General features: G+C 55.9%; 1 protein-coding gene across 3 annotated transcripts; it reads right to left on the bottom strand.

The window, feature by feature from the left end:
• Positions 1-2,107: 2,107 nt before the first annotated feature.
• TLE5 (TLE family member 5, transcriptional modulator) lies at positions 2,108-11,166 on the bottom strand. 3 transcript variants are annotated; one of them, XM_050321146.1, is made up of 7 exons: positions 10,999-11,166; positions 10,560-10,657; positions 9,064-9,127; positions 6,696-6,740; positions 5,381-5,443; positions 3,971-4,045; positions 2,108-3,303 (listed from the first exon to the last, which is right to left on the bottom strand). In XM_050321146.1, the coding sequence occupies exons 1-7, from the start codon at positions 11,023-11,025 to the stop codon at positions 3,085-3,087; spliced, it is 591 nt and encodes a 196-aa protein (XP_050177103.1). In that variant the 5' UTR covers positions 11,026-11,166; the 3' UTR covers positions 2,108-3,084. The 3 variants fall into 3 exon arrangements, with proteins under 3 accessions (XP_050177103.1, XP_050177102.1, XP_050177105.1); XM_050321145.1 differs by having other exon boundaries at positions 2,108-3,306; positions 10,999-11,165; XM_050321148.1 differs by lacking the exon at positions 6,696-6,740 and having other exon boundaries at positions 2,108-3,306.
• Positions 11,167-11,967: the final 801 nt, after the last annotated feature.

Genomic DNA, 11,967 nt, shown 5'->3' with positions numbered 1-11,967 from the left:
CCCAAATCTGGTAAGGTGCCCTACTAAATGACTCCCTTTGGAGATCCAGGGGCAAATGAAGCAGTGGCTAACAGAGCCAGGCTGGAAGCATGGGGAACCACAGCACTGCTAATCAGTGGGATGGGATATCAGGATGCCCACCACCACCCAGAGAAACACTTCGGGGAATGAAGCATCAGGGGAAGCAGGAGCGGAGCACAAGGTTCAGCTCAACATCTGCTGGGAGGTGCAAGGGATTTGGAGAGCCCAAAAGTTTTGTGTTTATAAAGGGTTAGTCTCCCACAGGGAGCAAGGAGATATGTACAGCCCAGTACGGAGCAGCCCCCCAGCCTCAGCAACCTCCCCAGCCTCAGCAACCTCCCCAGCCTCAGCAACCTTGTGGTTTGTCCAACCTCCTTGCTAACTGAACCTAGGCCCCTAATGAGCTCTAACAAGAGGGATGTCTGTTCCTGAAAATGGCCCAGACCAATTTCTCCTAAATCCTCCTCCCTTGCATATCTATCAGGAGTAACATCCACTTATGGTGCTCCCTTCCCCCAGGCTGAATTTGAACCACTGACCTCGAGGTGAAAGCACTGGAAAAGCTCCAGCTGCCTCCTGCAGCCACAGCTCCTGGCAGATTTTGCAGCACTGACAAGAGCAGAGATGGTTTTAGCAACTGTCCATTGCAGCAGCCCAGCCCAAAGCCTGAAGCTGTGCTGGCCTTTCACATCAGAAACCTGCTTGCTCGGTGTCTGTGGAGCCCTGAGAGCAGCTGCAGGAGCACAGGGTCAGACCATACTGATCAGCAGTGTTCCAGCAGCTCCCAAGCAGGGCAGGTTGGAGTGGTCTGCTTGGTGCTGCAGCTCCCCAAGTGTAGTGGGGTCAGACCAGCGCCTGCCGTGCAGCACCAGCTCTGTTCTCCCCAGAGAGGGGATCTGAGCTCTGGATCTGCCCCAGAAGCATTGGGTGCCCGGTTTGGCAGGGGACACGGCTGAGACTCCCCCTGCAAGAGCCTGAACCAGTAGCTAGAGTTCAATGACCACTTCCAGAGCTCTGCTCCTTCACAGATCCCTGTCCCTTGCAAGCCGGTGCTGGGCACCCTGCCCCAGCCATCCCTGGCTTGGATTAGGCTGATCAGGCATCGCAGCCAGATAACGGGCACGTTGTCAAGCCCTAGTGCTGCCCACAGACTCTGTAACCCACCAGCCCCTCTATACCTCAGCTGGCTGCACAAAGACCCCGAAGCTTCCTTCCCAGGGGAAGGAAATTTTCCCACTCCAGCTGGCCTGAGAGATACCAAGGGGAAGATGTTATCAGGGTGGAGCAGGCTCTGGAGCCAGAGGACAGCTCTAATTATTAAGAGCCAATTCCATTACAGTGATCTTTGCCCCAGGGCACTGCAGGCCAGATTTTCCAGAGGGGCCAAGTGCCACAGAAGCAGCTTATCCTCTGTGCCCACAGGAAAAATGAATTATGCACACAAAGAGGAGAGCTGTGGCAATCTACAGGGACCATCACATGTGTTACCAAACCATGCTGCTTCTGCTCCAACTACAGAGCTGTTAAACTTCCAGGGGGTTTTGCTTGGACCTCCCTGCTTTTCTTCTGGAAAGCCCCCAGTCCCTTTCACCACCCCCTGCTTTCACCCTGTGCTCCCGCTTGTTCTGACTTTCCCTGGGCATCCTCCTTGCCCTGGCTCCAACAGACTCCAGCTATGGCACAGCTCCGCAGGGGTGCCTCGGGGAGGGATGGTGTCCCAGGGCAGGATGCAGGCTACAAAGATGGCCCCATTCCACCAGCCCCTTAAAAGACAAGAGTGGGAGAGAAGCGAGAGCTAGGGGTGTCAGTGTTAACCCTGCTCCTCCTGGCTGACAGAGAAACTTCCAGAGATGGAGAGCAGTGCATCCAACAAGCGAGGCAGGGAATAGTCTGGGATACGCTACCATCTGGAGGAGGGAGGGCTGCTCCTCCCAGAAATCTCCCACAACACACATGGAGACCAAAGCAGAATCCAAGGTAAACCAGCAAAAACTAACTGTTCTCCCCAGCTGATTTCCCCATCTGGAGGAAGAGGAGAAGGAGGGAAGTAAAGTCATACGAAAGGCAGCAAGAAAGTGGCAGCAAGTCACAGTTTTAACCAACCTTCTTATTTCTTTATTTGAAAGGCACAGCTTGTACGTCCTTGATACAGCATTTTCAGTTCCTCTTATTATAGGTCAAGTGATTAAACACAAAAAGCAAAACAAGATCTTTCTAAAGGACTATATACAAACACCAGATTATTTTTTTTCCCATTTTTGTTTTTTAAGAAGACACGCTAGCGCACGGATAAGAACAGAGAAAGCTGCTGTATCCTCTACATGGGGCATGGGCACAGGGAGGGGGAGGCCAGGGAAGGCTCTCGGTCTGCCTGCCCCTCTGCCCAGCTGCCTGGGCTCCAAAGCTGGGTGCTGTGCTGAGGGGGAGCAGGTGGCACAGGGCCCCCCTTCAGCCCAGGGCCAAACCCCGGCAGCCAGAGATGGTTAAGAACAGGTACATGCAGAACAGCAAGGCGCCAGCCTGGTATTAGTGCAGGAAGGGTGTGGGGGAGACAGGGCCAGGGCGATGCGACGAGACCAAGAGCGCCTGGGGGAGGAGGAGATTGTTTTGGGCCAGGGATCCCAGCAGGGAGTTGTGCAGAACTTTTAGGATCAAGGGCAATCTTTAAATACTGAGGGGGGAGCAGCGGGGCGGAAGGGAGCCACATGGCATGGAGGGGCTGGGACAGCCAGGGGGGCAAATGGCCCCAGATCAGCCCAAGCCAGGCTCTGGCTTGGCTCTATGACAGGGTGGGAGCAGGGACAGGGAAGCCAGGCTGGGCACAGGGAGAGCATGATCGGGCCACATGGTTACTGCTATGGCGCTTGCATTGCTGTGCAGCAGCCTGCCCATGGGGACGGCAGTGGGGGCATCCCCCAGGCCCTGCTGCCCATAGGAACAGGCCTGGCAAGCTGCCACCAAACACAAGTCTCCGCAATTCTGCTGCACAGCAACTAGAGAGAGATACTGCATCTTGCATTAACCCACCCCCTTTCCCCAGACAGCCCCCTCCCCCTGGCCCCTCTAATCAGATTTCTCCCCATCGTCATCTTGGTGGGCATCCCCGTCATGGCCATTCTTGTCCTCCTTGGAGAGGTGAGCCTGAGAGCCCAGGGCCGAGAGTGAGAGAAGCCCAGTGCCGGCACTGACAGCAGGGAGGGATGGGGGCTGGAGGCCCACAGGGAGCGGAGTCAGAGGCAGAGCGAGGGCTTGGAGCTGTGACAGCTGGTGAGCTTGAAGCTGCTGCTGTAGAGAATGATGGACAGACAGAAAGACAGAACAGGGATATTGTCATTTTGAGCGCACTTGGACCCCAACCCAAGGACCTGGAATGCCCAAACACACTGTGCCAGAAATCAAGCTTAAACCAGAGATCTCAGGGTCCTGGAGAGCACTGCAGGCTCAAGGCAGGTGGGAAAAGAGATTCTAGAGTTCTGGGGCTGTGACACCCTCAAGAGAAGATTCAACAGTGTGTCCCTAGCACAACACGCAGTCCCTATGCCACAAGACATCTGGCATCAGACTCTAGCTTGTTCCAAGGATGCAGTTAAAGCCCTCACGACCTTGACCAAGAGCAGATGGTGTTTTCATGCCCAGGAGCTGCTTTGGTTCCTGCTCAAAACCAAAGTTCCTTTCCTTGCATCCTGCTGAGACAGAGCAGGGGTCCCTGCTCCCCTGCAAACCCATGGCCTCGGTCACAGCAAGCCTGGATGGAACCAGCCCTGTTCCAGCACAGCCAGCCCTGCAGCACCTGCAGCCTTGTCCTCCTACAGTCGCAGCACCGTGCACAGCCTGCTCCCAGCAGGCCGGGCACATCCCCAGGTCATCACTCCATGGCCCAGCTCCATCTCAAAGGTCAAAGGTACCAACTCCCATCCCCCTGAACCCAAACTAAACATGCATCACGTACACGGATGATGGAGTTCAGTTCTGGTGCTGTAACCTGCTTAGCTCGTTCAATGGCTCCCAGGACTTGCTGCTGATGCTGGTATGGAGAAAACAAAGGAATTCAGGGTCATTTCCAGTGCCACTGGGAAGCAGAACAGGGACCAGGTCCTACTGGGTCTCACACACACATACATGCTGCTCACAGTGAGGTGTCACATCAGAGACAGGCTGGTTACCCCACAGCTGGAGACACCTGCACACACTTCACCCATGACAAGGGCCTCACACTGAGACCCATGGCAGCAAGGAGCAGGGAAGGAAGCAAGTTTGTCTCGTCCATTTCCTGACCACAGGGTTAAGCAGGTCCCCTTTTGCTCCCACCCTCGTCCTGCTCTGCAGAGGCCCAGCAATCCTTGGCCAGAAGGGCTCCAAGGTGGGCAATGTCTCTCATCCTGCTGCCCTTCAGCTATGCAGACCCTCTAACAAACAAAACAAGCCATAAAATCAGAAGCCCTTGGGAAGCTTCCTAGTCCTTGGGGCACATCCCATATCCCAACTGCAGCAGCTGGGTGCTCCAAACACAGGCAGGAAAAATGGCTGTATCATGTACTTAAAAAAAATAAAGGACAAGTGTACTTTCTCCTTGTAGAGCACAAGGTCTCAGCACCAGGCCTGTTCACTGCACTCTAGCAAGGGGATTTTCTTTCCATTTTGGCAGCAGGACAAGGAAGGGATTGCATTAAAATGCAAAAGGCTTAGTTGTGGCTTAGTTATTAGGCAGCTCTGATCTGCAAGCCGCTTTGTCCTTCCCAAGAACAGGTGGGTGGGAAAAAAACAGAGCCTGTGCCCCAAGTCCATCACTGACCCCAAGCAAGAAGCCTCCCTCCCCCACTAGTCCTGACCACACTGCTAGGAGAACTGCCCAAAGCTCAGCCTCCCTGGGGAGACGAAAAATACAGCACTAGTGGTGTTTTGTCTTTACCTCACCTAAGGCAACAACTCCACATGTGCCCCCTCCCGCCCCAAACTAATTTCTAAGGGGAGTGGGAGGAGCCCATCAGCTGCATTAATTAATGAGACAGAGGAACCAGATCTCAAGGAGCCACATGGAGGTATTTTTTAAGCGTCATACCCCAGTTAGCACCCAAAGCTCCCACTGCCCATGCAGAAGTGGCTGATGACTCAGGAACCACAGGCAGGAGAGACCAGAGCCCATCCTTGTCCATAGCCACCACAGAAGGGACAGACAGGCACATTACCCCCCACAAAGTGCTCGAGGAGCCAAAACTGCCTTGAAGGGCTGGTCCCTGTGCAGGGACAGACAGCAAGCAATGAGGTTTCCTGTGCCAGAGGGCTGTGACACATAATTGGCTGCAGCACAACAGGGGCCTCCACTCCCCCTGCCAACACAGCCCCAAGCTGGGGGACTCACCTCTTGTGAAAGGTAGGGCAGAACCTGTGCACAAATCCCATTTAGCCTCTTGACGATTTCAGCCTAAAAGGTGGGAAGAACGGAGAGAAAAGGTCAGGCAGCTTGGGACTGAGCACCCGCAGCACCAGCTGCCTGACCCTCTTCCTTCCCAGCCCAGCCCTGAGTCACCAAATGGCCCTAAGAAAACACCCTCTCCTCAGAAAGACGCTGGCAGTGTTCTGGTGCCATGGGGGTCACCTCACCCCTGAGGAACCTCCCTGCACAGTTAAATGAATTGATGCTGCTGTCTGCAAAGAGCAAATATTCAATATTCTCTTTCCAGGTCTCCAACTTTCATTTAACGAACTGGCAGCAACTAGATAGGAAACTTACTATAGACCCAGGTGGGGATGTGTTGAATTACATTTGCCATGTAGACACAGACAGATACACGAGCTGCCTCCACTGAGACCCCTCCTCAGGCTCTCCCTCCCTGCAGCCGAGCTGCTGGACTGGGGCTACTCAGGGAGACCAGAGGGGCTGGGCAGCTTCCTTCCTACCCTCACACAAGCAATGGCAAGTTCTGGGGTGTTAAATGCTTTCCTCATGGCAAATAGCAAAGCTACCAGTCCTTTGCAAATCACTTTCCAGTGGCATCAAAAGAAATACAGAGCCAAAGAGTTTAGGCACACACCAGCACTACAGAGAAGCAGACTGGGCTGGGAGACATTCACAGGACAGCGGTGAGGATCTATGGCTCAGATTCTTCAACAAGATGCAGGTTTTCCCAGGAAAGCCAGTCTCCTGGGCTTAGCAACAAGGACAATGGGATCAGAAGCACCAAGTGCCTTTGTGGGGAGCAGAACTGTGCTAAGAGGCTTATAACTGAGTCATGCAGCCAACTTTGTTACTGGAGCTGGAGCCAGATAGAGACAGGCTCAGAGGAGGCTCATGTTGTTAATACCACAGGTAATTAGTCACTGGGGGTAATTAACAACTTAACCATCAGAGAGGGTAATGAGCGAACTTATCCAAGCTGCCGCAGACTCCAAGCTCAGCTCCAGACCCTGCCTGCACTGCCCTCTCTGTTGCTTAAATACCTGTTCAGGCCCTAAGCAGAACTACAGGGTGCCCAGAGCCCAGGGTCGGAGCTCTCAGTCCAACACTGTGATCCCAAGATGTGGGGGGGGCCCTGCATTTTAAAGGCAGCTCTGACATTTTACAGACTCATGGCATTTCTAGTTCCTGAAATACCACTGAAGTGACAGGGAGCAACACACAGCAGACAACCACCTTCCCCAGGAATTAGAGGACTTGGAAATGCTTTCTGTCCTACCTGTTTGTGCATTTCAATATTCAGCCCATAGGACATCTCATAGTACTGTAGAACAGGAGAGAACAGAACAAATTGTAAGTCCGGTCTCCACCAGGTAAAATGGCTCCATACAGCAGTGCTGGGAGCTACCACTGCATTCCTGGCAGGGTCTTCTACAAAGGCTGGGCAAGGATGGAAGGAGAGCAAGGGCCAGCCCTGGGAAACAAAGACAGCAGGAGACAAGCACAGAGACCCCCTCCAGGTCTAAGACAGAGCCCCGAGCCCAGGTGGTCCCTGCCCACCCTGCTCCAGCCTCATGCTGCTGCAGACCGAGACCTGGAGACTTGCCAGCTGGGCCCCTCACAGACAACTTTCCACAGCCTGCATCCAGGTGAGAGCGTGCGATGCTACATCAAACCTGGAAAAAGGCTTGTGGCTCCATGGACTTCTATATCCACAGCCAAAAGAGAGGGAGCCTGACTCTGCAAGCTTTGCCTGGCGGGTAACCTAAAGCCCGCGTGGCTGCTTCAGCAGTAAATGGAAGAGATCACAACTGGACTTCAAGTAGCAAGTAACACATCCAGCTAGCACAGCTTCAGCTGTTTGCGAAGAAATTATGTGGAAACCCCCCCTCCACACAAAAACAATTCACCCAGAAAACCCCTGCACAGCAGCAGGCAGCTACAGACAATCTGTTGGCAGGAGAAGCTAATTCCTGACCCCTGGAAGAAGCGGTTATATAGCTGATGTTCGATAGTTTAGAAACTTCCTCCTGCAGCTTGCAGACTGTAATCCCGATTCTTCCAAATGGAAAGAAAAATCCCCATCTGTGCTCATTTAATTCAAGGGGATCACTGGCATTCTGGTACCGATGCCACAAGTCTGAGAAGCGCCCAGCTTGGTATCGGCATGATCTCAGCCTGCTCTAATGCTGCTGCGGGCTCTCGAGGCTTCTTTGCATTCTGAAAACTAAGCAGGAAGGAGAAGCCCGACCCCCAAGCTGCCAATTGTGACTTATTCAAAAATCAGAGCAGCTGTAGCAGCTTTGCACATTCACAAAAACCCTCCTCTTTGCTTCCTGTGACTTGCTGTGGTGGGGAGCGGCAGCAGCTCTGCGCGACTCCAGCTCAGCGCAGATGAGGCAGGAGCTCCTGCGCCTGCAAAGCCTTGAGCACTGCACCATGAGTAACAGACCTTCTCCTCTGCTGCTGACAGGAACCTGAATCAATTGTGGTGACTGTTAGTATTTAGGGGACAAAATGTATCTCAGCCACATCTAGAGATGAGGGTCTTCATGCAGACTGCAAGGCCCAAGAAGCAATTGTTTACCAGTGAGAAAGGGGCAGGCTTTCCCATTTAATATGCAAGGAAAGCTGTGACCTCTTCTCCTTGTCCCTAGCCCCAAGCATGCCTTGCTCCCCACAGCCTCAGAGTCTGGGCGTGTAGGCGGTACAGGAGGATGGAGGGGCCAGCTCCCTTATTTCTGGTTTTAAAATCCTAACTCTACTCTGAAGAGCTGCTATATTAATTTCTACATCTTATCTCTTCTTTCCAGGGCAGGTGCAGCACCTGGCAAGCAGGCACCAGTTCATCTTCGTGGACAATATCACAGCTTCCTGTTATGATAGGAAAGGAAGAGACCACAGTCCTGCCTGGCATCCCTCCTTTCTGCTACAAGGGCCATTCCAGAAGTATTACTTGGCAGGAAAACCATCACCCTGCCTACCAGGACATGCCTGTTTCCTGGCAGATTTCTCTTTGGAGAGCCACAGCTAAGCCTGCTGCCTGCACGTGGCACCATGTCTCATGCCTTTACCAGGCACTGCCCACATTCTGTGCTGGGACACGCGTGCTGGAAAGACACGCCAGCACTCAGCACTATGGCTCTGCAAGGCTGTGGGGTCGTCAGAAGGTGCACAGGGTTTCACTCTTGCACAGAAGCTGGTTTCCACTTCCAACTTCCCACCAGGATTGTGGGGCTTCCCAGCTTTTTCGGAGCACTGCTTTGTCTCTCACTGATTGTCACCCTCCCAGAGTACCCAGATGCCTGCACACCAGCACCTTACAACTCATTCTCAAATCTGTAAGAGCTGTCACTTTCCCTGGGCACAGGGAGCGAGGCCAAGGACCCATCAAGTAGTCAGCCACTGGGCTCAGTTTTCTACATCAAAAAATTCTCTGCTACTTCTCCACATTTTGACAACCCACTGTATGCAGCCACCACAAAATAAAGAACAGCTCCATTTTCAGAAAAGCCAATGCCAGCCCTGCTGAGAGCCCTGGGGCTCTGCGGGGCACAGGCTCCCTGCCAGACAGAGCCCAGGCACCGGCACCTACTCTCGCTGGAGTCGCCACCCACATGCTCTCGGCATCCAGGTCTGGTCCTTACCATGACGTAGTGACGTTGCATCTCCGATTTCTCACTGGCTAGTTTGTCACATTCCAACTTCAAGCTGAAAAGCCAGAAAACAGTAAGAAAACCACAAACGGGAGGTGAGAGAATTGATGGCCACAGAGCAGATGCTTCCTGCACAGCCTCATCCTGGCCAGGCTGGCTCCTTGGACATCACTATCTGGACTTCAAACGGTGGCCAGAGCTGGGCCACCCTATGCCAGCAGAGCAGCGACTGCACAGAGCCTGCTTCCACCTTCCCAGCTGGAGTCCCACCAACACACACTCAGGAGAAGGACACAGGGTTATCTGCCAGCTCAACAGTGACCGCCCTCAGGCACATTTGTTCCACAGGAAGGAGAACGCTGGGCAGAAGCAGAGCTGGCTACCTAGGGAGGTGTTTGCCATTCCTCAACGGATCACTGGCAGGTGGGGATGGCTTCTGGCACAGGCCTGTCTGCAGCACTCAAGGGATGCTCCAATATAACATCAAAACCAAAGCCAGCCCCACTTCCGGATGGTGTGCGGGGGGATGCCCAACTGCAGCACATTCCTCCAGAAGGAAGGATTTTGCCTCTTCCCCTAAATTCTTCAGAAAATGTGCTGCTGTTCCCCATGTTTTATGAGACTCCAACTCACCCGCAGAGCAATTGCAGCCGGCATGTGCTGTGGTTTTATGTTTCAAACAAGAAACAGCTTCACCTACACAAAACCTGCTCCTTCTCAAGCAGATTAAGTCCAAGGGGGTAGAGTGGGGTAAAGGGAAAGCTCGTCTTTCAGCAGGCACGTTCCTTGGGCTGCCCTACTCCCTCGATGTCACTGCCAAGACAGAGGGACACCAGGAAATGGCCACTTCCCAGCAGTTTTTTGCCTGCTCCTGCCAGAATGACACCATCACAAACTTGTGACTTGGCTGCAGGCAGAGCCCAGGCTGGGGGACATTGCAACCACATGGCAGTGATGCACACACCGGGCTGTAGCAGAGGGCATCACCCAGTCAATTTTACACGAGGGCATCACGTTTATTTCAGACACACACACGCAAAGCAACAGATCGCCTCAAGACAGCTTTTGGGTCAGCAGAAATATTTACACACACACACAAAGAAAAGCATAAGCTTTTGGATTTAAGTGCTCCCTGCAGCATTTGCAGTCCCAGAATGGCAGCCAGCAATAAGAACTGAGGAAAACTCCCAGCAAGAGGCGGGAGGCCTGGCAACCATCCCTGCAGTCCTAGCTGAGCAGCGCTCCGAGGAAAGACCTTGGCTGGAGAGGGTAATGTGCGTTCTCCTCACTGGGCTCCCATGCGGAGATGACTAACCCCCTGCCCGAGGTCCTCCTCCAGCCAAGCTACGTGACCGGGTCCCCTGCCCCGTATTCTCATTCGGTCCACGCAGTGAAGCAAGGAGGAGAAGAATCGCAGCGATTCCTGCGCGTCGCCGGCCAGCCCAGCAGAGCTGCAGGACAGCCCCGGGCCCGCTAGGAGCACGTACCTGTGGTACTGGGCCTGCAGCAGCTGGAACTCGTCTTTGATGCGGTCGCAGGAGTCGGAGGTCGTGAACTTCAGCTGCTGCGGCAGGTGAGAGGAGCCCTTGAACAACAGGAGACAGCGCTGGGGCTGGGGCCGGCATCCGCCCGGCCCCCCCGCCCCGAGTCCGCCCCGCTCCCGCCGCACCGGGGGCCGATCCCCCGGCGGGGCCCAGCGCTCGGGCTGTGGACGCGCCCAAGGTCACCCGAGGAGCCCGTTCCCCGTCGCTGGCTCCGGCTCCGCCGCCCCTCGGTACCAGCCTCGGCTGCCGGAGGCGGGAGGCGCTCGATCACCTCGACCCCGCCGGGGCCGCCAAGAGAGGCCGGGCGGCCCCCACGACGTCCCGCGGCCCCGCCGGTGCCCGGCCCCGCCCCGCGGCCGCTCCGGCCCCGGCCGCGCCGTACCGAGTGCCGGCTTTGTGGAAACATCATGTCAGGCTGCGGCTCGGTCCCCGCACGGAGCGGCCCGATGATGGTGCCGCCGCCCGTTTCCGCTCCTGCCCCGGCTCCCCGCGCCTCCGCCTTTGTCCGCGCCGGGTCCGGCCGCCCCGGCCCCGCGGCCGCCCCGCCCCGGCCGCGCCGCTCGCCCCGCGCCGCTCCCGCCGCCGGCGCCTATTGTCTAATGGCGGCTGCGGCTCCGACTTCGTCCTGCGGCTGCTCAGCACCACCTGCCACCGCCGCCACCGCCTCCCCGGGCCGGGCGGGCCCACTGCCGCCTCCGCCCCCGCCGGTCCCCGCCCCCGCCGCGCGGAGTCGGCGGCCGCGGACACCGACCCGGGGTCGGTCCGTGCCCTGCCCGCTGCGGTCGGGACGGGCCTTTCCCTGTCGGCGTCTCCTCCCCGCGCTCCGGTCGGGACTGCCCGGCCCACCGCACCCTCTCAGTGCCGCGGCCCGTTCTCCGGACCGCTCCTCGCCTCCGCGGCCGAGGCAGGACCCGAACCCCAGCCCGGTGGAGGCCGCAGCGTTGGGCAGGGTGGCGAAGCTCGCGGGGGAGGCCCGGGACCCGGCTGGCACGACAGCAGGTCGAGGACTCTAGACCGGCCCTGGCCGGGCAATGAAGCTCCTCGCAGCTCATTTGACGTCCTTCCCCGAGCAGAACAGGCGAGGGTTTTTTTTTACCCAGGGGTTCGTTTTGCTTTTGCTGAGCATAAAGGAAGGCAAAGGAAGGGTAATTCACCTGTAACTGGCCCCAGACAACCCTCCGATCTCCAAACAACAGAGTATTGGTCATAAACCTGCTGCCTGAGGAGTGGACCCTGCAGTTTGTGTCCTAGAGGATAAACTGTCTCCCCACAGAGAGCAGTGAGGTGGGGAATTCAGCCACTGCCTTTATTTCTGGAAGGACTTGGTTGCCATGGGGCCACTTGCAAAGCC

This window comes from Myiozetetes cayanensis, unplaced genomic scaffold (assembly GCF_022539395.1).
Source record: "Myiozetetes cayanensis isolate MyiCay16 unplaced genomic scaffold, myiCay2020 scf26, whole genome shotgun sequence".
In the NCBI taxonomy this organism is placed as follows: domain Eukaryota; kingdom Metazoa; phylum Chordata; class Aves; order Passeriformes; family Tyrannidae; genus Myiozetetes; species Myiozetetes cayanensis.
The sequence above is the reverse complement of the archived record's forward strand: the minus strand, read 5'-3'. Positions and strand labels throughout refer to the sequence as shown.

Excerpts from the sequence above, each read along its gene's own strand:
- TLE5 (XM_050321145.1), bottom strand. The coding sequence starts at position 11,025 with ATGATGTTTCCACAAAGCCGGCACTCG. Across the intron at positions 6,741-9,063 it reads TGCAACGTCACTACGTCATG|TACTATGAGATGTCCTATGG; the intron begins GTAAGGACCAGA and ends CCTGTTCTACAG. Across the intron at positions 4,046-5,380 it reads TGCCCTACCTTTCACAAGAG|CATCAGCAGCAAGTCCTGGG; the intron begins GTGAGTCCCCCA and ends TCTCCATACCAG.